The sequence below is a fragment of the Zalophus californianus genome, chromosome 3 (genome assembly GCF_009762305.2).
Source record: "Zalophus californianus isolate mZalCal1 chromosome 3, mZalCal1.pri.v2, whole genome shotgun sequence".
In the NCBI taxonomy this organism is placed as follows: Eukaryota; Metazoa; Chordata; class Mammalia; order Carnivora; family Otariidae; genus Zalophus; species Zalophus californianus.
The window spans coordinates 181,542,339-181,569,372 of record NC_045597.1 but is presented as its reverse complement, the minus strand read 5'-3'; the positions used below and the strand labels follow the sequence as shown (position 1 = coordinate 181,569,372).

The 27,034-nt window shown below is 39.0% G+C and overlaps 1 protein-coding gene across 1 annotated transcript in view; it reads left to right on the top strand.

Annotated features, from left to right (window-relative positions):
- Window positions 1-27,034, top strand: part of DOCK10 (dedicator of cytokinesis 10) — a 263,739-nt gene that overhangs the window by 216,087 nt on the left and 20,618 nt on the right. Inside the window, 17 exon segments of the mRNA XM_035726538.1 lie at window positions 1,302-1,477; window positions 1,604-1,720; window positions 2,810-2,921; window positions 3,643-3,764; window positions 3,852-3,966; window positions 4,053-4,119; window positions 4,345-4,392; window positions 5,166-5,267; window positions 7,247-7,371; window positions 8,869-8,981; window positions 17,859-17,996; window positions 18,676-18,858; window positions 19,387-19,497; window positions 21,222-21,437; window positions 22,868-22,925; window positions 23,254-23,352; window positions 25,921-26,027. Of these exon segments, the coding sequence (XP_035582431.1) occupies window positions 1,302-1,477; window positions 1,604-1,720; window positions 2,810-2,921; window positions 3,643-3,764; window positions 3,852-3,966; window positions 4,053-4,119; window positions 4,345-4,392; window positions 5,166-5,267; window positions 7,247-7,371; window positions 8,869-8,981; window positions 17,859-17,996; window positions 18,676-18,858; window positions 19,387-19,497; window positions 21,222-21,437; window positions 22,868-22,925; window positions 23,254-23,352; window positions 25,921-26,027 (2,009 nt within the window).

Sequence of the window (27,034 nt, the reverse complement as noted above, 5' to 3'; positions counted from 1 at the left end):
GGGAATTACAAAGTTGTGTTCTACGTCTGGCACCTCACGAATACTCAAAATTACACAGAGAAATGTTTTTAACCAAACTAAGCCCATGGACCAGTGTTTCCAGAACTTTCACGTTCCCTGTTCTTCCACCTTCATGACTACAAACCTCCACATGTTTGATTTGCTCCTAGTCAGTGATGAACTGGGATATTCCAACAGTTCATTACATCTAACGGGTAACCCTGAGGATTCACCGAGATAACACCTATATAGTGCTTAGCCCGGTGTCAGCACTCAATACGGGTTCTAGAAGTGGGTGCTAGTCCTGTTATTAATGGTTACATTTAGGAAGCACAGTGGACAATTCTGAATAAACGCATTCTTACTGGAAATTTTAACATTCCAATTTCTCTGTAATTCAGGCTCCAAATTTTGCAGCCCCCTTTGATGTTCCTCTTCTTGCTCTTTCACACCCTTCAGCCAACTTGTCCTGGTGATTTTTCTTCTACTATTTGGGTCTTCCTACCCCAGCCCAGATGCATCTCACTTCTCCCCTCCCTCCCCTGGGGACAAACCTCCTCTATCATAGCCCTCTGCCCACATTTCCCCACAGAATAACTCATGTATATCCTGTCACCACGTGAACAAATGAGTAAGCACAGGTCTGATCGGGACACTGATCTCAAAGCCATTGGTGACGTAATACTCTCTACAGCCAGAATACCGGCTACAGAGTACTTTCAGTGCCAAATGGTGGAGGGCCCCAGGGGCCGGCTAAAGAATCTGTGGTTAGGTCTCTCCATCATCTGGGCCCACGTGCCCCTCAGGTCTCAGTTCCCACCACCCCTGTCTTGACTGCTGTGCTGACTAATACCCCCCAACTTATCCTCATACACTGTGCTTCAGGAATCTGTGCCACCAAAACCCTGGCCCCTGGTCCTCCCAACTTCTTCTCCTCCACCCCCACGCCCCACCACCTCCATTGGCTCCCGACCCTCTGCACCTCCAAACCTTCAGCAGCCTCAAAGGCCCATCTCAACATATTCCCTCCAGTCACGCCCTGACTCCTCCAGACAGAAAATGAACTATTCTCCTCTCAACCCCTATAACATTGTAGCCATACCACTTTTATGGAATTTGACCGCTGACAGTGAATATTATTGATAGTACTGTCCACGTCCATTTCTCTCTCTGTAGCAAGACTGCATTACTGAATCCTTCCCTGGTAGTGAGAGGGTTGATAGTTGTTGGATAAATCTTTCTGAATTATAAAATGATCATTTGATTTTCAATAACATGATCTCTTTACTTTCCTCACAAAGATATGCCTGAATATTCGGTCACGAATGAATTTTGCCGCAAACACTTCTTAATTGGAATTCTACTCCGAGAAGTTGGCTTTGCCCTCCAAGAAGACCAAGACATCAGGCACTTAGCTTTAGCTGTCCTAAAAAATCTAATGGCTAAGCATTCATTTGATGATCGATACCGAAAACCAGTGAGTGATTTTCTTTTCTCCCTTCCCTAAACACCATTTAGTGGCTCACTGCATTAAATGCATATCAAGCCTACAAGTCTATTGATTTTTATGTGAATCATTTCTTTTGGCTACCTTTCCACCTAGGAGACGCAGGCCCAGATAGCAAGTTTATACATGCCCCTCTATGGCATGCTTCTGGACAACATGCCAAGGATTTACCTAAAGGACCTGTATCCTTTTACTGTCAACACATCTAATCAGGTCAGTTTGCAGAATGGTTCAAATGTGCATTTTAATAAAGAGTTTGCCTGTTTTGTATTTTGGTCCTGGAGAGCCATTTTCCCCTAACTGTGAGCAAACTAAACACCTAATGCTAACTATTTTGAGACGTTGGCATCGGTGTCATTTGTTCCAGATTGGTCCCTGAAGCCTTCCACCTCAACCATCATCTTCCTCTGTTCTCTCTATCACCTTCCAGTTCTGTCCAGTTTTTACCAGTTTCCTCTGTAACATGCATGGTCGCGTCCTCAGCTTTCACCCCCCTCCCGCGACCATTCTGCAGTGGCTTCATGACCACCTGGTGTTAGCATAGCCAAGTGCTTCAGTCACACCCAGGAGTGGCCTGTCTGTCATCCCTCCTCCACTGAGCCACTGTAGTGGCTGCACAGCAAACCACTTGAGATCGGGTGCCTGTGTTCACAGCCCGGATGAATTAACTCACTGCTGAAGGCAAGATATTACCACCTGGAAGTTAGGAGCCATGCCTTTGGAATGTTGTATAGAGGAAGACCTTGTTCAAATCCCAGTGATACCAGTTACTACACTGTAACCTTAGATAAGTCATCTAGCCTCTCTCAACATCCACTATCTTCTTTATAGAATCAGATAGAATTCCTCCATCACAGGATTCTTATGAGGATTAAATGGTCCAGTAGAAAACACTTATCATAGAGACTGGCACATAATAAGTATTTGGAATTAGTTTTTAGTACTAGTAATATACATAAGATAACCCATGATAATAATGATATATAATCTATAGTATAATCCGTAAAAAGTCAGTAGCCATTCCAACCATTTAGTTTATATCTACAAGATAATTTTCACTACATTGTAAAAAAAAAAAAAAATCACATAAGAAATCAAGCTGTGACTAAGAGTATGGGTTTGTTAAAGAGCATGGTTATGAGTATTCATTTCTACTGCCTGCTTTGGCAGAAGAACTTTGCTGGAATATAAAAGATCAAATCAAATACCATCGAATCAAAAGCATAACAAAGAAGGCATGTGTGGGTTTACAATGCTGAAATACAGCAGTTCCCATTAATCTCCTCTGTGCTTCAAATGCAGGGGTCTAGAGACGACCTCAGCACCAACGGAGGATTTCACACCCAGTCAGCTATGAAACATGCAAACTCTGTGGACACCTCATTTTCTAAAGATGTTTTAAATTCCATAGCAGGTACTTAAGACCTTGTGAGAACACTTGTGTTTCACTCTCATCCATGTTTATGTTACATCGTGTTTTTTACCCACTCCATAATTCAATGTGCACAATTTCTGTATGTCAAAATGTACTATATTTAAAATGCTAAAGAGCCTTTTTACTTATTTCTTTGAAAACCATCCAGGGGCTTCCTCTTCTACTTAGCATTTAGTTTTACTTGGCTAAAGAGCCATCTACTCAGATGTTACTAAATTGCTTCATTCTGGAAACAATCTTTAAGTTTTCATTGCATACAACCTGTTAAAATATAATAGCGCGTCAAGTTCAAAATTTACTTTTAAGAACTATTTTGGAAATGTCGTCTTCATTTCTTATAAACTGTCAAAACTTGAAAGCTTCTTCCCCAAAAGCAGACTTAGGAACATTTATGAAAGCATTTTTAAAAAGAGAAACTTTCTTTAAAAGTTTTATTAAGAAATCAACAGAACGAGCTGTACTTTACTTCCATTTAATTAGGCCTAAATTTTCCTAAATCCTTAATACTGGCGTGGCCATCATGACCATTCTTATGATGTGGCACGTCTTTAATGGCAATTGCAGACTCTGTTATGTCAGTCTTGCCCAACACTGCTACCACCTCAATGCTCAGACATCTTTTTGGGTCATCATTTTAACTCTGTGTGTGTGTGCCCGCTACATCTCATTACCATCTGTGTGCTGTGGCTTGTGTTTGCAGCATTTTCATCAATAGCTATTTCTACAGTAAACCATGCTGACTCCAGAGCCTCCTTAGTGAGTCTTGACTCCAATCCAAGCACCAATGAGAAGAGCAGTGAGAAGACTGACAATTGTGAAAAGGTGGGGCTTCTCTCACAACTACCCAGCACCTTGTGGGTCAGCAGGCTCTCACTTGAACTCAATCCTTCTTTGTTCTTCCACTCCTAGATCCCTCGACCCTTGTCTTTGATAGGGTCGACGCTTCGATTTGACAAGTTAGATCAAGCAGAAACCAGGAGTCTTCTCATGTGCTTTCTTCACATTATGAAGACCATTTCAGAGGGTAAAGAGCTCTTGAAAATTAAATTTTTTAAAAAAGGAAAACTTTGCATTTCCAAGAGTCTCATGCCCCATGGTGTTTCTTTTTAGAGACGCTGATTGCCTATTGGCAAAGAGCACCCAGCCCAGAGGTGTCTGACTTCTTCAGCATCTTGGAGTAAGTTATACAGTTGGTTCGTTAACATTTTTTTCTGGAAGCTTCAAAATAGTTCAGTATGCCATCCTTCATTCTAAGGACCCATATGCTGAACTACCCATCAATAGTAATGCATGAAATATTTAAAGAAAATGTAATATTTTTCTTTTAATGAACTTTAATAAACGGTTTGTATAAATAAAAGGGCATGAATAATTAGAATGTGACTTTTTTTTTCCTTTCTAGTGTTTGTCTTCAAAATTTCAGATACCTAGGGAAACGCAATATAATAAGGTAATAACTTTTAAATTCCAATAGGTCAGTCTGGTCTTTTAAAAAAAGATATGACAAGTAGTGATGTATCCAGTTAGACTTATAGAGATATATGTTAGAAATCTTAAAATGCACATAAGGACTGTAAGGTTGACCTCACAGTAGACATAAGAGTTTAATGATCGCCCTATACCCATAGTAGATCTAGGACTAGTTAAAGCTATTGAGAGAGAAAAGCACAAAACATACATTTCTGAAAGGAAACCGCATTTCCCATATAGTCTGAACTAACTTATCAATCATTTGTATGGATGTAATGTAGAAGATTCCTGTTTAAGAAAATACATCCAATGTGAATAAGTCACAGGAATAAAAGGTACAGCATAGGGAATATAGTCATTGGGTTTGTTTGGGGACAGATGAGGTACACTTGTGGAGACTGCAACATACGTATAGACTCATCACATCACCATGTTGTATACCTAAAACTAATATAACACTATTCTTCAATTAAAAGAAAAGAAAGAAAGAAAGAATATACTCCTAGTAAGCTAAAAAGGAAAATGAATCTGGAATAACTTTTGTGTTGACATCCTTTTCTCATGAGAGACCACGAAGCCCCCAGCACCTTCACTAAACCCCCATTCCCCACTGCCGGAAGAAAATGTGACTCTGTTTTTCACAACATGTGAACTTATTTCATTGTTCAGTAATCACTTTGCCAGTTGCTGTTCTGTGTTTATAAATAAATTACAAATACGGAGCTATGATTAAAACATCAGTTTTCCTTGCAGAAAAATTGCCGCTGCATTTAAATTTGTGCAGTCCACCCAGAACAATGGAACTCTCAAAGGATCTAATCCTTCCTGCCAAGCATCAGGTCCCTTGTCACAATGGTAACATCGCATCTGCTTGATATTTGTAATCTTATTGTGTGTATACGTGTGCGTATATATGTATGTGTATATATGTGTACATACATGTGTATATAGGTATGTATGTACACATATATACCTAGGTATAAATGTATGTGTATATATGTACACGTATATACCTAGGTATATATGTATACGGATGTGTATATATGTATGGGGGTGTGGATGTGCACACACACACACATGTATGTATGCATATACTTCAAACCAAATGCAGATTTCAAGTAACTCTGTGTTTTTCTGAAAAAACTTCTTAGGTACTGCCCGATCTGCCCCGCTAGCTTATGAAGACCTAAGAGGCAAGGATTATGCTTTATTTATGTGCACTAGGGCACAGTGCCATGCATAGGACGAGGGTTAATAGGTACCTTAATTTAATTGAGCCCAAAAAGACATAATTCCAATAAATGACTCATTTAATATTTGCTAACCTCCTAGTGACAAAGTAAAATGCCGAGGTTGTATCTCCCTATTCCTCTCAATGATTGTAATATGTTAGCTGCTGCTAGAGTTCATATTAGAGATCAAATTATTTTTTAAAGGGTCAAGGGCAGTGGGGAAGCATGGATGGTTCCATAAGCTCATGTTAGATTTCCTAGTCATTACACTGATTTAACTAGCATTTAGGACCTGGAGTCATCCTTTATTAATCTACCTGGTCGGAAAATTTCGCCCTGAAATCCTACTTTAAATCTCCCCTGAGTCTAGTAAATAAGAATTCTTTGTGAAAATTTTCTCTACTTTGATTTATTCTTCCCAGAGATACCATAATAATATATAATATGAAAATGGCTATATTTTAGAAAGAATTTTAGAAATAGGAAAGTGGTATATAACCAATAAATTATGGAGTAAATTTTGCCTCTTAGTCCATAGAGACTCCTTGAAGTGGCCCCTTGTGTGAAAGTAAATGAGAAAACATAATAGGCATGTTTTGCAAATGGTAATAGAATAGAGGACTATAAACAACGACTTTTCAAGTTTAAAGACAATAATAATGTACCTGAGGTCACTGTAGTTTTGTTAATGTTTGGCCAGTTAGGTTTCAGGTCATTCTTCTTGAATGATCTAGACAAGCCCTGGCCATTCCTACTTTTCCCCTTCTAGAAACAGGATTTTTCCTTGAGGAGTTCCAAACTAAAATAGACTCATAACCTGGAAATAAACCAGTCCCAAAGGTCTAAGCCATTCAGCCCAGAACCCATTATTTATTGTAGCTTCAGGAATGACCCGGACTCCCCTGGCTACTGAAAACCAAAGTTAGATCTTCTGGGCCTCAAGCCATCCAAAGCATTTGATTTGGCCAGAACCAAATGAGCCTTGAAGTGTGTGACCAAGAGAAAACCATTGCCTTTTCTATAGGCTTGACTCTTCAGGGTATCTCCTATTGCCTGCTTTCCTTAAAAAAAAAAAAAAAAAAATGTTCTATTATGTTGGCCAAATGATAGCTTAAATGAAAGTAAAGAATGGGAAGTGTTCCTACTTCCACATAACACTGGCTCATTCCCCCAGATGGACATGAAAGGAGACATTGAATGAGAACCATTGCAGGCCATTGTCATCGGCCTGGGAACATAGCTGCACTCGGGGCCCCCTTAGCTCTCTCCCTTACCAAGATGGAATCCCATGGAATTCCCATGGAATCGCATGATCTCAATAAACAATAATGAATATGCTTGTTCAGATTTAAATTCAGTATCTGTTATTCTTCTATCATCCTTTGGTATTGATTATCCTTCTGAACCTATTTTTGGCTTAAATAAAATTTCTCTAAAAGTATTCTTAAAACTCCCTTTTATCATGTTGCCTGTAATCAATATTTTTAATACAACATCTCTGTTTAAAAGTCATTTATATTTGACTCAATCTAGAATACTTGATTGAACATCAGTATGTCATATCTCTTGTACTTTAACCATTTCTTCCTATTCAATTTTCAGGATGCATACCACGTCCACTCATGAAGGACATAAGCAGCACAGATCACAAACTTTACCTATAATTCGAGGCAAAAATGCACTTTCAAACCCCAAACTCTTACAGATGTTAGACAATACCATGTCCAGTAAGTAAACAAGAAATAATAGGAATACAATGGTAATCAGTGTTTCTCTAGATGTGTGGAAAACATGAAATGCATTATAATGTCAGAAACATAGGAAATGTTGGCATGCCACCGAGACCACTGCTTTTCAGTCTTGCTGTAGCCCAAGGAATTTTCTTAGAGGGAAAAAAAAACCACCTAGAGAGGTGGTTTAAAAAATGTAGTGTCTCTATAAGGAAGAAAGGAAAAAAGCAAATAGCTCAGTATAATCTGCTGGGTGTAGCTCCTCTGGTATCAAGTGACTTTGCTATTGTCAGTCTTATGGGGGCCTCTCTCAACCAGATTATTACTTTCTGCTCTTTGGGAAGAGGAGTAAGTTGCCCATGTCCCAGAAGCAGTAAGTGTGACATCTTGAACACAATGATGCAGACATTTCAGCTTGTGAATGAGGAAAAATGGACCCAGGGTTTTGTACCATGTACATGTTAGTGACTATGGGCATGTGACCAGAGTTACCTGTTTGAAGGCATGGGCCTTCACCTATAAATACCTTTAGTGCCATTAATGGCCATTAATGCACACTGCCCACAGAGACTGTACATTTAGTCTGTTAGCCTGGGAGCATAAAACTAGACCCAGACTGGGAATGAAAGAAATGTGACTCTGTCAATGCCTACATCAATGGAAAAGAAGAAATAATGGATCACTCTTGTCTACAGCTGACATGAAAAGGGTGCACACACTGTCTTAGTCAGTTTGAGTTACTACAACAAGTTAACAGTCTGGGTGGCTTAAACAACAAACATTTATTTCTCAGAGTTCTGGAAGGGTGGGAGGTCTAAAGTCAAGGTCTTTTTTTTTTTTTTAAGGTTTTATTTATTTATATGACAGAGAGAGATAGCCAGAGCAGGAACACAAGCAGGGAGAGTGGGAGAGGGAGAAGCAGGCTTCCCGCGGAGTGGAGAGCCCGATGCGGGACTCGATTCCAGGATCCTGGGATCATGACCTGAGCTGAAGGCAGACGCTTAACGACTGAGCCACCCAGGCGTCCCTAAAGTCAAGGTCTTAATAGATTTGATGTCTGATGAGAATCCTCTTCCTAGTTTGCAGACATGCAGACATGTTGTGTCCTCACATGACAGAGAGAAACGATCTTTCTGGTGTCCCTTTTTATAAGAGCACTAATCCATTCATGAGGGCTCCACCCTCATGAGCTAATTACTCCCAAAGATCCCCCCTCCAAATACCATCACACTGGGGATTAGTGCTCCAACATAGGAATCTGGGGGGACACAAACATTCAGTCTATAGCATCCACTAAACATTCTGTATAGAGTTTTTGACTCAGCCAATAAGGTAATTGAACAAACAAAAGAGCCTTGATTTAATAAATTGATTTAATAAATTGCTTATCAGAATACCAATAAACATTGAATATGTTATAATAGAAGAAAGACCTTTGTGAGATACTAAAAGTTTTCTTAGACATTTATGCATGTTCTACCTTATATTTTGTAGGCAACTCCAATGAAATAGACATTGTGCACCATGTGGACACAGAGGCCAATATAGCTACAGAGGTCTGCCTGACGATTCTAGACCTGCTGTCCCTCTTCACCCAGATCCACCAGGTAAGCTGACTCTTTTTTTTTTCTTTAAATTTTTTATTGTTATGTTAATCAGCATACATTACATCATTAGTTTTTGATGTAGTGTTCCATGATTCATTGTTTGTGCATAACACCCAGTGCTCCATGCAGTACATGCCCTCTTTAATACCCATCACCAGGCTAACCCATCTCCCCACCTCCCTCCCCTCTAGAACCCTCAGTTTGTTTCTCAGAGTCCATCGTCTCTCATGGTTCATCTCCCCCTCCGATTTCCCCCCTTCATTCTTCCCCTCCTGCTATCTTCTTTTTTCTTTTTTCTTAACATATACTGCATTATTTGTTTCAGAGGTACAGATCTGTGATTCAACAGTCTTGCACAATTCACAGCGCTCACCATAGCACATACCCTCCCCAATGTCTATCACGCAGCCACCCCATCCCTCCCACCCCCCACCACTCCAGCAACCCTCGGTTTGTTTCCTGAGATTAAGAATTCCTCATATCAGTGAGGTCATTTGATACATGTCTTTCTCTGATTGACTTATTTCACTCAGCATAACACCCTCCAGTTCCATCCACGTCGTTGCAAATGGCAAGATCGCATTCCTTTTGATGGCTGCATAATATTCCATTGTGTATATATACCACATCTTCTTTATCCATTCATCTGTCGATGGACATCTTGGCTCTTTCCATAGTTTGGCTATTGTGGACATTGCTGCTATAAACATTGGGGAGCACGTACCCCTTCGGATCCCTACATTTGTATCTTTGGGGTAAATACCCAGTAGTGCAATTGCTGGATCTTATGGTAGCTCTATTTTCAACTCTTTGAGGAACCTCCATACTGTTTTCCAGAGTGGTTGCACCAGCTCGCATTGCCACCAACAGTGTGGGAGGGTTCCCCTTTCTCCACATCCCCGCCAGCATCTGTCGTTTCCTGACTTGTTAATTTTAGCCATTCTGACTGGTGTTTGGTGGTATCTCATGGAAGTTTTGATTTGGATTTCTCTGATGCCGAGCGATGTTGAGCACTTTTTAATGTGTCTGTTAGCCATTTGGATGTCTTCTTTGGAAAAATGTCTGTTCATGTCTTCTGCCCATCTCCTGATTGGCTTATTTGTTCTTTGGGTATTGAGTTTGATAAGTTCTTTAAAGATTTTGGATACTAGCCCTTTATCTGATATGTCATTTGCAAATATTTTCTCCCATTCTGTCGGTTGTCTTTTGGTTTTGTGGACTGTTTCTTTTGCTGTGCAAAAGCTTTTTATCTTGATGATATCCCAATAGTTCATTTTTGCCCTTGCTTCCCTTGCTTTTGGTGATGTTTCTAGGAAGAAGTTGCTGTAGCTGAGGTCGAAGAGGTTGCTGCCCCCGTGTTCTCCTTTAGGATTTTGATGGACTCTTGTCTCACGTTTAGGTCTTTCAAACATTTGGAGTCTATTTTTGTGTGTGGTGTAAGGAAATGGTCCAGTTTCATTTTTCTGCATGTGGCTGTCCAATTTTCCCAACACCGTATGTTGAAGAGACTGTCTTTTTTCCATTGGACATTCTTTCCTGCTTTGTCAAAGATGAGTTGACCATAGAGTTGAGGGTCCATTTCTGGGCTCTCGAATCTGTTCCATTGATCGATGTGTCTGTTTTTGTGCCAGCACCATACTGTCTTGATGATGACAGCTTTGTAATAGAGCTGGAAGTCTGGAATTGTGATGCCGCCAGCTTTGCTTTTCTTTTTCAATATTCCTCTGGCTATTCGGGGTCTCTTCTGGTTCCATGCAAATTTTAGGATTATTTGTTCCATTTCTTTGAAAAAAGTGGATGGTATTTTGATGGGGATTGCATTGAATGTGTAGCTTGCTCTAGGTAGCATTGACATCTTCCCAATGTTTGTTCTTCCAATCCATGAGCATGGAACGTTTTTCCATTTCTTTGTGTCTTCTTCAATTTCTTTCATGAGTATTTTATAGTTTTCTGAGTACAGATCCTTTGCCTCTTTGGTTAAATTTATTCCTAGGTATCTTATGGTTTTGGGTGCAATTGTAAACGGGATCGACTCCTTGATTTGTCTCTCTTCTGTCTTGTTGTTGGTGTATAGGAATGCCACTGATTTCTGTGCATTGATTTTGGATCCTGCTACTTTACTGAATTCTTGTATGAGTTCTAGCAGTTTTGGGGTGGAGTCTTTTGGGTTTTCCACATACAGTATCATATCATCTGCAAAGAGTGAGAGTTTGACTTCCTCTTTGCCGATTTGGATGCCTTTGATTTCTTTTTGTTGTCTGATTGTTGTGGTTAGGACTTCTAATACTATGTTGAATAGCAGTGGTGAGAGTGGACATCCCTGCCGCGTTCCTGACCTTAGGGGAAAAGCTCTCAGCTTTTCCCCATTGAGAATGATATTCGCTGTAGGTTTTTCATAGATGGTTTTTATGATATTGAGGTATGTACCCTCTATCCCTATATTCTGAAGAGTTTTGATCAAGAAAGGATGCTGTACTTTGTCAAATCCTTTTTCTGCATCTATTGAGAGGATCCTATGATTCTTGTTCTTTCTTTTGTTAATGTACTGTATTACGTTGATTGATTTGTGGATGTTGAACCAACCTTGCAGCCCAAGGATAAATCCCACTTGGTCGTGGTGAATAATCCTTTTAATGTACTGTTGGATCCTATTGGCTAGTATTTTGGTGAGAATTTTTGCATCCATGTTCATCAAGGATATTGGTCTGTAGTTCTCCTTTTTGATGAGTTCTTTGGTTTTGGGATCAAGGTAATGGTGGCCTCATAAAATGAGTTTGGAATTTTTCCTTCCATTTCTATTTTTTGGAACAGTTTCAGGAGAATAGGTATTAATTCTTCTTTAAATGTCTGATAGAATTCCCCTGGGAAGCCATCTGGCCTTGGGCTTTTGTTTGTTGGGAGATTTTTGATGACTGCTTCAATTTCCTTAGTGGTTATAGGTCTTTTCAGGGTTTCTATTTCTTCCTGATTCAGTTTTGGTAGTTGATACATCTCTAGGAATGCACCCATTTCTTCCAGGTTATCTAATTTGCTGGCATAGAGTTGCTCATAATATGTTCTTATAATTGTTTGTATTTCTTTGGTGTTGGTTGTGATCTCTCCTCTTTCATTGATGATTTTGTTGATTTGGGTCATTTCTCTTTTCTTTTTGATACGTCTGGCCAGGGGTTTATCAATCTTGTTAATTCTTTCAAAGAACCAGCTCCTAGGTTCGTTGATCTGTTCTATTGTTCTTTTGGTTTCTATTTCATTGATTTCTGCTCTGATCTTTATTATTTCTCTTCTCCTGCTGGGTTTAGGCTTTCTTTGCTGTTCTTTCTCCAGCTCCTTTAGGTGTAGGGTTAGGTTGTGTATTTGAGACCTTTCTTGTTTCTTGAGAAAGGCTTGGATTGCTATATACTTTCCTCTCAGGACTGCCTTTGCTGTATCCCAAAGATTTTGAACAGCTGTGTTTTCATTTTCATTTGTTTCCATGAATTTTTTTAATTCTTCTTTAATTTCCTGGTTGACCCATTCATTCCTTAGTAAGATGCTCTTTAGCCTCCATGCATTTGAGTTGTTTCCAACTTTCCTCTTGTGATTGAGTTCTAGTTTCAAAGCATTGTGGTCTGAAAATATGCAGGGAATAATCCCAGTCTTTTGGTACTGGTTGAGACCTGATTTGTGACCTAGGATGTGATCAATACTGGAGAATGTTCCATGGGCACTAGAGAAGAATGTGTATTCCGTTGCTTTGGGATGGAATGTTCTGAATATGTCTGTGAAGTCCATTTGGTCCAGTTTGTCATTTAAAGTCTTTATTTCCTTGTTGATCTTTTGCTTAGATGATCTGTGCATTTCAGTCAGGAGGGTGTTAAAGTCTCCCACTATTATTGTATTGCTGTCAATGTGTTTCTTCGCTTTTGTTATTAATTGCCTTATATAATTGGCTGCTCCCATGTTCGGGGCATAGATATTTACAATTGTTAGATCTTCTTGTTGGATAGAACCTTTAAGTAGGATATAGTGTCCTTCCTCATCTCTTATTACAGTCTTTGGTTTAAAATCTAATTTGTCTGATATAAGAATTGCCACCCCAGCTTTCTTTTGGTGTCCATTAGCATGGTAAATGGTTTTCCACCCCCTCACTTTCAATGTGGGGGTGTCTTTGGGTCTAAAATGAGTCTCTTGCAGACAGCATATTGATGGGTCTTGTTTTTTAATCCAATCTGATAGCCTGTGTCTTTTGATTGGGGCATTGAGCCCATTTACATTCAGGGTAACTATTGAAAGGTATGAATGTAGTGCCATTGTATTGCCTGTAAGGTGACTGTTACTGTATATTGTCTCTGTTCCTTTCTGATCTGTGCTGCTTTTAGGCTCTCTTTTTGCTTAGAGGACCCCTTTCACTATTTCTTGGAGGGCTGGTTTCGTGTTTGCAAATTCCTTTAGTTTTTGTTTGTCCTGGAAGCTTTTTATCTCTCCTTCAATTTTCAATGAGAGCATAGCTGGATATAGTAGTCTTGGCTGCATATTTTTCTCGTTTAGTGCTCTGAAGATATCATTCCAGTCCTTTCTGTCCTGCCAGGTCTCTGTGGATAGGTCTGTTGCCAATCTAATATTTCTACCATTGTAGGTTACATATCTCTTCTCCCGAGCTGCTTTCAGGATTTTCTCTTTGTCTCTGAGACTTGTAAGTTTTACTATTAGATGTCGGGGTGTTGACCTATTTTTATCGATTTTGAGAGGGGTTCTCTGTGCCTCCTGGATTTTGATGCCTGTTTCTTTCCTCACATTAGGGAAGTTCTCTGCTATTATTTGCTCCAATATACCTTCTGCCCCTCTCTCTCTTTCTTCTTCTTCTGGGATCCCAATTATTCTAATGTTGTTTCATCTTATCGTATCGCTTATCTCTCGAATTCTGCCCTCGTGATCCTGTAGTTGTTTCTCTCTCTTTTTCTCAGCCTCTTTATTTTCCATCATTTGGTCTTCTATATCGCTGATTCTCTCTTCTGCCTCATTTATCCTAGCAGTTAGTGCCCCCATTTTTTATTGCACCTCATTTATAGCCTTTTTGATTTCGACTTGTTTAGATTTTGGTTCTTTTATTTCTCCAGAAAGGGTTTCTCTAATAACTCCCACGCTTTTTTCAAGCCCAGCTAGTATCTTTAAAGTCATGATTCTGAACTCTAGGTCCGACATCGTACTAATGTCCGTATTGAGTAGGTCCCTGGCTGATGGTACTATCTCTTGTTCTTTTTGCTGAGGTGATTTTTTTCGTCTTGTCATTTTGTCCAGAGGAGAATAGATGAATGAGAGAACAAAATGCCAACAGGTTAAGAACGTCCCCAGCAAATATACTCTATACAAATCAGAAAAGACCTGAAACCAGGGGAAAAGAAAGGGAAAGAAAGAAAAAAGAAAGAGAAAAGAAAGAAAGGGGAAAAAAACCAAAAAGAAGAAGATTAAAAACAAAAAGAGAACAGTACAAAAAAAACGAATATGATCAAATATGATCAGGTTAGTGCATAGATCAGTGCCACAGACTAGATTTTGGGCGTATTTTGGTCTGTTAGGAAAAAGTGCCTCCTAAAATTTTAAAGGAAGAAAGACTTATATATGTACAAAATAAGGGGTGATACAATGAAGGGATGGAAGATGACTGTAAAGATGAAAATTATAAAAGATTTTATAAAAGGAATTGATACGATAAGAAGTTTGAAAAAAGAAAGAAGAAGATTTAAAAAAAAAAGGGAGAGAATGTGATCAGGCAGGAGACTAGAACAAAGCCATACACTAGTGATTTAGGGTATATTTTGATCTGTTAGAAGAAACTGTATCTCAAAATTTTAAAGAGAGAACAACTTATATATATATGCCAAAAATAAGGGTAACTATTATGAAGGGATAAAATATGACTCTAAAAATGAAAAATAATGTTTTTTTTAAAAAGGGATTGATAAGATGTTGGTTGAAAAAGGGAAAAAGAGAAATTAAAAAAAACAGTTAAAAAAATTAACTTTGAAAAACTAATGAATCATGGTAAAAAAAAAGCCATGAATTCTATGTGCAGTATTCCCCTAGTGCTGGAGTTCTCCCTTTCTCATTGATCGGTAAACTTGGTCTTGGCTTGCTGGCTATTCGTGCTGATCTTCTGGGGGAGGGGCCTGTTGCCGTGGTTCCCAAATGTCTTTGCCGGAGGCGGAATTGCCTTGCCCTTGTCGGTCCGGGCTAAGTAATCTGCTTGGGTTTGCTCTCAGGAGCTTTTGTTCCCTGCAAGCTCTTGGTACAGCTTTGGAGGAGGACAGTGAAAATGGCGGCCTCCCAATCTCCGTCCCAGAGGAGGCAAGAAGTCGGTGCTCCGCTCCTCAGTGCACCCCCAGAGGAAAGCAGTCACTCCCGTCTCCCTGGTCTCCGGCCGCACTCCGTGCTCACCCGGCCTGTGACCGAGCGTTTCTATCTCTGGCACCTGACCCCGTGTGGAGTCTCCAAACCCAGCAGATCCCTGCGGTGCGTTCCTGCGCCGCTCCTCCCGGGGGAGGAAGGGGAGTCTCCCCGGCTCTGCCGCTTGTTGGGTCCCTGCTGGAGGAGCAGTGGCCCGACTGGGCCGCGGATCACGGTTTATGGCAACCCCGAGCTGAGAGCCCGCGCCTCGGCTCCGTCTCTGCAGCCGGCTTCCCCTGCTCTGATACCTGGGAGCTCTGCTGCACTCAGGCACCCCCGGTCTTTCTGTGACCCCGAGGGTCCTGAGACCACACTGTCCCGTGAGGGTTCCACCCCCCGCTTAGCCACTGGAGCGACGTCTCTCAGCCGAGCCGACTTCTAAAAGTTCCAATTTTGTGCTCTGCGGCTCTAGCACTTGCCAGAAGCGGCCGACAGAGGCCCCTCCCCCGCCGTCTATCCTCCCGAATATCGCCTCAGATTCACTTCTCCGCACGTCCTACCTTCCAGTAAGTGGTCGCTTCTCTGTTCAGAGAGTTGTTGCTACTCTCCTCTTCGATCTCCTGTTGAGTTCGTAGGTGTTCAGAATGGTTTGAACCCTATCCAGCTGAATTCCTGAGACCAGACGAAATCCAGGTCTCCTACTCCTCCGCCATCTTGCTCCGCCCCCCAGTCGGCTTGGCCCTGGGCTTTTGTTTGTTGGGAGATTTTTGATGACCGCTTCAATTTCCTTAGTGGTTATAGGTCTGTTCAGGTTTTCTGTTTCTTCCTGGTTCAGTTTTGGTAGTTGATACATCTCTAGGAATGCATCCATTTCTTCCAGGTTATCTAATTTGCTTCACCAGGTAAGTTGATTCTAACATCTTTGGCAACCATCATAAAATGGGAGGAAGAAAAGTCATGGGAAGTCAAGAACATGTTTTATGAAATCAAGTAACCTTACATAAATCAACCTAAGTGTGAATGGAAAAAAATTTGAAAGATGAGATTCAGAATTTATCAGAAGTTGACTACTGCTCAAATGACATATGTACATACATATGTCACTATCATCAAATAATAAACATTTTTCCTTATTCCTCCTGCTTCACTCTCAGACAAGCCAGGCTGAGGGAGAGTGTGACTCTACTTTTTCAGTCTCAAGGGGAGAGACAAATGACAGCTAGATCCAACAGACTAATAATGATGAGCATATTTTCATGTGCTTATTTGTCATCTGTGTGATTTTGGTGAAATAATACCACTACATACTATTAGAATGACTACATTTTAAAAAACTGACCATACCAACTTTTGGCAAGGATATGGAAAAACTGGAACTCTCATCCACTGATGGTGGGAATGCAAACACTCTGGAAAACAGGATAGCAGTCTAAAATGTTAAACATGTGTCTATCATGTGACCAGCCATTTCAATATTGAGAATTTACCCAGGCATCTGGTCACTTGGTCATTTACAAGCATTTGGTCACACAAAACTGTGTACACAAATATTCAGAGAAGCCTTATTTTTAATAAACCCTGAAAACAACCCAAATGTACATCAACAGGTGAATGGATTTTAAAAATGGTGGTATATCCATATAATAGAATACTGCTCATCACTGCATAGTGAAAGAAGGGAACGAAAAGAGTATTGTATATTTCCATTTACATAAAATTTTATAAATGCAAACTATAGAAATTACATGTCAGTTATACCTCAGTAGAGATATTTAAAATATTAGCTCAATCTAATGAGCTTACAGATGTTCAGGGTTGAACTAGCAATAGTTGGATCCACTGAATAAAGTCTACACCAAACAGAATGATTATGCCAAGAAAGCTCTGCTTTCAGGTGAAATGTCATCATGGCGGTAGAAAAAGCAAAAACCGTATTTTAATTCTTTATTACTCAGTGAAAATGTCAGTCAAATCTCAGACGTCACAAAGTCACTACCAATGCCTACGAGGACCTGCCTCCCTGTGATCTCATCTGTAACCTCATCTTCTACCTCTCTCCTCATCTTGGCCCATGCCCCATGCTCAGGCTGTTCTGCTTTTTTTTTTTTTTTCCAACCTTGAACTCATAAGCTTCTTCCCAATTCATATCCCTGGTACTCTCTCTTTCTCTTTCCTTAGTCCCTTCAGATCAGCGCATCGCCAATTCCTTTAGCTCACATGTCAGTTCATCCATTAAAGAGGTCTTGACTAACTACCTTATCTAGGGTAACCCTATGCCCTAAGCAGTTACTCTTTATTATATCCTATCATTCTGCTCTATTTTCTTATTTAGTAATTTTTTCAATCAGTGCTGTGTAAGTTTCAGTGGGAACATAGACTTTATCTCCTTATTCAACACTATTTCCAGTGCCTACAATTGTGCCTACCACATAGTAGGTTCACAATAAATATCTTTTGAAAAAAATACAGTTGTCCTTTAACTCATCCTAAATAACTTCTGTGTTAAATTTCCAGAGACAGCTCCAACAATCTGAATGTCAAAATTCAACGATGAAGAGGGTCTTTGACACCTACATGCTCTTTTTCCAAGTCAACCAGTCAGCCACAGCGCTGAAGCATGTATTTGCCTCCTTGAGACTGTTTGTATGCAAGGTAAGCATTCTCCTGGTTCCAGTGAAAGCTAGGGGAAAGATGATGATAGACACATATTAATCTTGACATGTCTCAGTGTGGAGGAAAGAAGGCTTGTTTTCTTCAATTTTGGTTTATGTGGTTTTATTAGACTATTTGGGGGTTTTAATAAGCCATTTGATTCATGGTCTGAAAATAAGTTCACAGCCTTGACAGCCTATCGGCTGGGATATCAAAAGGGAATAAAATTAATAGCTAACCATCTTTTTTTGGGGTTCTCAGTGTTTGCGGCAGAGTTAGGTAAAATGCACGTCATCAACTGTGATGTCCATTCATGCCAAGTAAAATTGCCACATTAAAATAGAGCTACCACCTTTGAGGATCCCTGTGGTTTTACAATGTTGGGTCAACAGAAAGCATTTCAAAGCTCTCAGTCCCTGGTTCTGGTTTGTCATTTGTTATTGATGCATGGGAGACTTACCATGTAGAGAATGATTATTTCTGGGGAAAAAAAAGAAATATTAATATAGACTTAAATAAATACAATTCTATCCCCTCCACTTGCAAATAGAAGAAAAAGACAAGGTTGAAAAAAAAAAAAAAAGAAGGTGGATTGTGTTTTAAGGAATTCTAAAATTGGGCATAAACAGAGCAACTTGAAAGCATGGTCGGCCCTTAACCAGTCCTTCTATTTCCATAGTTTCCTTCAGCATTCTTTCAGGGGCCAGCCGACCTGTGTGGATCGTTCTGCTATGAAGTCCTGAAATGCTGTAACCACAGGTCACGGTCAACACAGACTGAAGCATCAGCACTTCTGTACTTTTTCATGAGAAAGAATTTTGAATTTAACAAGCAAAAGTCAATTGTCCGGTCCCACTTACAAGTAAGTGCTGCCAAATTTCAGTAATTTGTTGTGAAAACCACTCGTCTGTTCCAGCGCTGATAAAAGGCTCCTGGCCCCAGGGCAAGAGCTACAAACTCCTCTGCCAAAGCCCTCCTTAAAGACGCTCAGCACACTCAACTCTCACTCAGAGGAAGAGGGGAGCTGGGCAGAAATCAGCAAAGCCCATAACTCCACTTGGACTTTTCCTTTCTTCTGCCAGGGAACAGAATCAAATAGAATACACGACTCGGTAAACCATGGCTATCTCTAGGATGCCAAACCCCACCAGATTCTGCACACAGAAATGTGTTTCTTTAAGGCACCCCAAGATTCCTGCAACCTTCTTATATAAATATTTTAAATTATAGGAAACGCCCTAGATGACCTGACCTTCTGAAAATTTAATGCATGAAGATGCTGCTTTGGACCCACAGGGAGAAATCAATGATACATTCATCCAGTAATTTCTTTAAAATTACTATTTCTGAGTTACCATTTTTGAAGTTTCATTGTTCTTTTCTCTTCTAGCTCATCAAGGCCGTAAGCCAGTTGATAGCCGATGCTGGGATTGGAGGCTCTAGGTTTCAACATTCCCTTGCAATTACCAATAATTTTGCTAATGGAGACAAGCAGATGAAAGTAAGAAAAGCCTTGTGGACATTTTTAAAGATTTAGGAATAAGACTAAACTGAATGATTGTGTGAAATATCAAAATCATGAAAAAATACAGGTTTTGTATTTTGTTTGTTGAGACTTGAACTGAGTGTAATGTTGAGTTTGCTTGTTTGAATTAACAAACAGCTCTGACCACTGTCAGTCTGTCATCTGTTAAGTGGAATTAGCAAGATGTGTGATTGGATGGGATATAATAAGAAAACTAACCACAAACATCCAGAAATACAGTGATTCCCTCATACTCCTATTCTTGGTCAAATTTTTTGGATCTTTCTTTTACAAATTTCTGAAGACTTAAAAAAAAGAGTTTCTGAAGACTTCTTTAGTCACAGTACTGAAAAGTCCAGGGATAGAGTTGGGCATCAGGCATGGCTCAGCTCAACCCAGGGATTAAAATAATGTTTCCACATTAATTCAAAAAGATAGCTGCACCCCCACATTCATAGTAGCATTATTTACAATAGCCAACGCATGGAAACAAGCTAAGGGTCCATCAGTGAATGAATGGATAAAGCAGTTGTGGTGTACATATTCAATGGAAGATGTCAGGTACAACATGATGACTTTAGCTAACACTGTTCCTGCTATATAGAAAAGTTAACTGTTAAGTGAGAAAATCCTGAGTTGTCATCATATGGGGAATTTTTTTTTCTTTTTCCTTTTTTTCTTTCTTTCCCTTGTACTGCATCTACATGGGCAGATGGATGTGAGCTGAAGCGATTGTGGTACTCATTTCACAATATATATACATCAAACCGCCATGCTGTATGCCTTAAACTCATCCAGTGATGTATGTCAGTTACTTCTGAATAAAACTGGAAATAAATTTTTAATAAAGAAGTTTTTTTAATTAAACAAATCATCATGTTTTCAGGCCCCCTTCCCCTACTGCCTCGATTTTCGCCTCTCTATCTCTCAGTTCAGTATTCCTCTTTGTTTACTTCATTCACAAGCAGGCTCTCCCCATGAGCTTACTCTCTCAGAAATTCTGAGGACACTGGAGTATCCTATAAATGGAAAAAAAATGCATCAGGGCACCTGGGTGGCACAGCCACCTAAGTGTCTGCCTTCATGGTCCCGGGGTCCTGGGATCAGGTTCTGTGTGGGGCTACCTGCTCAGCAGGGAATCTGCTTCTCCCTCTCCATCTGCCCCTCCCCCTCTCCCTCAGCTCATGCTATCTTTCTCTCAAGTCTCAAATAAATAAAGAAAATTGTTTAAAAAAGAAAAGAATAGAAAAGAAAAAGCATCTCATCCTGTAGTGCCAATCGAAGTCCCAGGCCTGAATCTCTTTGTCTAAACCTTGTATCATATCTCCATTCCTACACTGATCACTGGCTTGGCCAGTTGATTGGCCAGGCCAGTTTGGTGGGCCACCCCCTGGTGCCTGCAAATGAAGTAAACCCTTTCAAATCACATGAACCAGAGCCAGAGAGGAGAGCACTTCGAAGAACAATCAGGATGCTGTTACTAAAAGAAGCTAGATGAGCAGATAAGATGGAGTCCACTGCAGTTCTTATGGTCAAATGTGTACAACCACAATCATGGAATCATATATAAAGTACATATTTATGAACAATAAAGAGAATGCACCAAACTGTGAAACCAAGCCATAATTAATAGCATAACTTAAGTAACCTACCTTAGGAATTAGGAAGAGATAATGACCCAGGCTCTCTGTTTTCCAAAGAACAGCAACTTCCCAGCAGAGGTGAAAGATCTGACGAAACGTATAAGGACTGTTTTGATGGCGACAGCTCAGATGAAGGAGCATGAGAAGGACCCTGAGATGCTGGTGGATCTCCAGTACAGCCTGGCAAACTCCTATGCAAGCACCCCTGAGCTGCGGAGGACCTGGCTCGAAAGCATGGCCAAGATTCACGCGAGAAATGGAGACTTATCCGAGGTGATTAGCGAAGGCTCAGTCCTTCTCTATTGGCATTGTCCTTTTTATCAGGACGATTGGACTTTCATTTACAGTAGACCACCATATTTTTCCGCTCATCTAGATATGACCCAATTATATATGATGTGCATTAAATTTGCATGTAGGACTCAAGAATGCCCAAATCCATGTAAATAACACCAAGTCAAGGCCAGAGTTGTTGGTATCAAAGGCAATATGCAATGCAGAACCAAAGATTAAAAGCCTAAGACTAAGGAGGATGGTTGTAAGGGTGTCTGGAAATTGAGTTATAGAAGTTAATGTTCTGTGTTTTAAAATGTCTTCCCTGTAATTGGAGTCAGATGGGGAAGTTTACCACCATGGTGAGTTATCTCAGGCTGCGGTAATCTGTCCTCATTTGCAGCTAGTCTGAACTGGTGATGGAAATATTAACACTCCCACGAGCCATGTAGGAGAGTGCACTGTGTGAAGGTTATAAATCAATAGCTAACTTTTTTATGTCAGTTCAAACACCGGGTGGATTTTTATGCAGCAATTCATAGACCCCGAGTGGTTTCCGGACACCAAATGGGAAATTTCTGCCTTATTCTCAGAAATACGCCCCTTTCGGGAAAAGATTATTTTATCTGGGATAGTCCTAACACCTGAAGTTCTTCTAAACGCATGTGAGGGATCCTGGGAGAGAAATAGAGCCAATTAGAAACCTCGGTTGGAGGCATTTTGGGGGGACAAGAATGAGAAACTCCAGTTCCCTTGGACGGTCCAGAAAATGGAAAGATAACTCCACAACCTTCAAAGGGAAAAGCTGAAGTCATTTGGACCCCTCAGCAGGTCAAGTTCTAGTACGTGTTCAGCAATGTTCAAGGCTCTTCAGGAGATAAGAGAGAATAATAAAATCGCCATATAGTCTGGTTGGGCGGGAGCACACATGTTACATTAGGCCACACTATTTAATCAAGTACCACCTTGTGAGGCAACCATCTTAAAAACAGTAGATATTCAAATGAGGCCATTACTGGAAGGAGAAAAGCTAAGAAGGTAGCTTAATTTTACTCCCAATTTAGATCCCAATGCTATAGCTTGTAGTTTTACCAAGAAAAGAAAACTGTGGATTTTAAAAACATATACATTAGACTTAGATATTAAGGAAGGAGGGTAATTCTATTGAAAAATTCTTCAATTCAGCTCATTCACCCACTTGAAGACTACTCCCAGAAAAACACAAACAAAAATTCCCCAAAAGAATTTATTCTTGATTGTGAACTTTTGGGAAATCAAATCGATTCTTGGCTTTGATTCTTTCATTAAAAGGATTCCTCCACATATTCTCACATGGAATACTGACTCACCTTGGAAGATTCGTCCTGATTAGACAAATAGTAAAATCTACACTGTGCCTTCCTCTGAAACGGTTTTCCTTTTTATTACAGGCTGCTATGTGCTACATCCATATAGCTGCCCTCATTGCAGAATACCTGAAAAGAAAGGGTAAGACAGCCATGTGCAGGGAGAAAAGTCTAGAAGTTGACATGTTAAAACCTAAATTACAACTAACTTATTAATTTTAGGTTGTATTAATCTCAGTTATGTTTTATTTAGTAACATTAATTTTCACAGATATTTCTAATTATACTGTACTTATAAATTTTAGCTCTCTCATGCTATTATCATGTTGATTTCATGCACAAAAGAGGCTAACTGGTCAGCCTCTTAGTTCAAAATGAGAATGTTTCACTGGTTAATGATTTAGAGTCTCATAAGCTTGTATTAACACCAACATGTAGCAATGTCTTAACCTCATCTTGCACTACCATAGGTTACTGGAAAATGGAAAAGATTTGCACACCATCCCTGCTCCCGGAGGATATCCACCCCTGTGATAGCTACCCATTACTAACAGCTCCTGGTGGAGGAAGTGAGTGGCCTGACTCTCCCGCATACACTTTACCCCCATGGAACAGTACTGAAGAAATCACGTTGCTGCTTAAATTCTATTTTGATGAAACTCTTAAATGTATTCTTAGAGGCAAAAACTATCTCAGACCTTCATAACTCCCACTGTAAAAGCTTGAAGCTCCTACCACTCCAAAATCTACCCAAATTTATGAAGTGTAGAACTGAAAAGTTCTCAGCACATAGAATTGCATCTTATCCAATATGTAGGATTATGAGTCATGGCCATATTTGCTACCAATCTGCATACTAGTTTGCCCTTGAGATTTTATTCTAAAATTGTTTAAAATTGCAAGAGAAATCTATTTAAATTTTGAAATGTAATAAGATGACTCATTTGAAACAAGGAATGCCAGAAATATATATGCAGGACTCTATAATCAACTTGTTCCATTTCCTTTTTTAAAAGCATAAACTGATTCAGACAATTTACGACATATAATAATTTACAGTATTGATTTCCTTTAATTAAGAATATGTCATCCTTAAAGTTTGATGAAAGATTTTGTAACAATACCTAAAGAATTACTCTTTGTAAAACATTTGGCAATATAGCCAATCCATTTAACCTGTTTTCTCTTGCAAAAGTTTGTTCAAACCCAAAGGTTATGGCCGGCGATGTATTAAGTGTAGTGGAAACCTCAGTGTATGAAAAACAGAAACAAATCTTTAGATATTAAAATCAAAATAACTGAACAAAAGGTAAATGGACTTTAGTTACAATATTTTGGAAACTTAATTAATCCCTTATTCTTTTAAATATGCATATGTTTTCTAAAGACTCTCAGTGGATTTTCCAAATAAGGCATTTGAACCAAATGACCAAAGTGAACTGTGAAACAGGGAGGTCATTTACTTGAGGAAGACACCAGAGCTGGCATGATGGCTTGTGTCCATGCTAAAATTCAGGGATCTTCCTGCTTAGCTCCATACTCATGATTTAGCTTCATTTTTATATGCACGTCATCAAATGCATCACCGTTTTGCCTAACGTACCCTTCTTCCCCATCTATTTTGTATCATAATCAGACACTGTACAGCTCCATAAAAATGATTTCAAATTCTAACAAAAAACAAAATGGAAAAAACCTGATAGACTAGAGGTCAGTTGAGAAATTATGGAAACTTATATCCCAAAATGTTGTGTGAAACTTTAATATTCAAAAAATGTTAAATACCCACTTCCAGACCTAAAGTAACACTGGACTCTAACATACCCATTGAGAAAAGAATATATTTGTTTAGTAAACTCTAAGGAAGGTGATTTTTTATGATGCATTAACATATATTCATATCCATTGGCATACATCTGAAGTCCTCAGTATACTTTTGTATTATGATGTTAAGAAGTCAGAGGAATAAAGTATCCCTTCAGTACAATGTGCACACAATAAGAATATCACCAAATATAAGCAACTCCAGAAAGTACAACTGTAGTAATGATCATCCTGCAAAAAATATATAATGACTTTCTCTGCTATATATCCCTGCTAATCGATTGTCATATATTAATATGTTTAATTGCAGAAATAATATTATTATTTTCAAAAGTAGGAAAGTAGAAATTTTAATGCAAGGATTAGATTGCAACAAGTATTCTAATTATAATTTCAAGCATGTTTGGGGAGTGATCATTTAGTTACATAGCCCATGAGCTGATAATTAAAAATGGAAATATCTCACAAAAGGATTAACTATAATTTTAAAAGCATTTGCTCCATGTAAGGGCCCACACTAGGCTCTATACTGGCCATATCTTGATTAGTTGCCAGTATCATTACTGATACTGAGTTAGGTGCTATTATGGCGTCCTGAGACGCCAACCAAGAGAAGTGATGCAACTTGACCCAGAGTTCATGGTTAGCTTGTGATGGGGCCAAAGTTCAAGGGCTGATCTGTTACCCCAAGCTGTGCTCCTGACTACTCAAATTCTCTACTGTTCAGTTCCAATCCCTCCTCTGGAGACATTGTCCATGATCAACTGTCTTTATATATTATCTGTAGAGCCAGATCTATTTATTTTTATCTTGGTAGCCACAGTGCTAGGAAAATTTAAGAAAGTTTCTAGATAATGCAAAAGAGTGAAAATTGGCAAGGAATGAGCATTGTTTCCATAATGCACTGATCATACCAGGTGTTTTCTCAAATATTAATGTACTGAATTCCTTCAACTATCCTTTGAAATAGATATTAACATCTTCAGTTTAACAAATGGGAAGAAGCAGGCTCAAAGAGTCTGGCCAAATTAAAACATTGGAACCATGTCTACCTACAAATTCTGTATTCTGTCCATAATTCTGTGCCACATTCTAAAAGAAAATGTGTCACTTGAAAAATGATACAAAATTATTAAACAGGATCATTGGTTGCCCTGGGAGAGAATATTTCTCAACAGTCATTATATACCCATCTCGTTGACTATGTGAGTTTTATTGTACTACCACTTGTAACATCATAAAGAAAGGCATTATCTATTCCAAACAGGATTTGGTTCAAACAATAATGTTTCATTTTGTTTGGTCCTCTCAAGGCATGTTCTCCATGGGCTGGCCAGCTTTTCTGAGCATTACACCAAATATTAAAGAAGAAGGAGCAATGAAAGAAGATTCAGGAATGCAAGACACACCATACAATGAGGTTAGATCCATATAATCTAGCGTACAGTAACTGAGTAAAAAGATGCATTGAACTGTTACATTAAGCTAAATATGGAGGAGAAAATCTTATTCAGAGATCAAATAAAATTACTGTAGAATAGGACTTAGGCTAAATGAAAGGTTAAAAAGCTGAGATTAATAGATCTCAAATTCCAGTGATAAAGCATAATTTTCAATGAATATTTAAACTAAACTTTGCTTCTCTCTATATATAATGTCTATATATATATATATATATATATATATATATATATATAAATTACTTCCCAAATATATAATGTCAGCTCTTCTATAAGATATGAAATCATTAGTCCTTTGGTAAACATCATAAGGGATGCTGAAAATTTTGTGAGCTGGTCACAACTTTTTTTAATGCATTAGAAAGTTTGTTTGTAAATACACTTGAGCAGAAAGGCTCACTAGTTTCTGCAAAAAACCTTTTGATTTGCAAACCATGGTTATTTTTCATTAATCTAAAGGTTTCTAGTGGCAATTACATAGCAACAATTCTGATAAAGAAAACAGAGCTCCCTCATCAAGGAAATGAAATATTTCATAAGCTAATTGTTTAAATCTTAATGTTATGTAGATTGAAAAAAAAGGGATACAGAAAGCAAATTTGGGGGCCAATTTTAATTAAATTTTATATATGATTTATATTAATTTACATATTTATTAATTTATTATGTTAACTATTTTAAATGTTTATGAATCTTTTCTTCAAAGACATTGTTGAAAAGATTCCAACAATATTATCCACTTTTTTTAGTGAGTATATAATTTGATTCAGCTGAATATTTATTCAACCACTAGTATATGTGAGGCATTGAGTTAAGGATGGAGGACAAAGATAAATAAGACATAATTCTGACTTTCAAAGAGTTTAGAATCTTGAGAAGGACAAATTTTTTTCAGGGTGGAGAGTAGCCACTCTAAGGCCCAACAAGTATAAATCTAGGCAATTAAAAGGAAACAACTTTTTAAGTG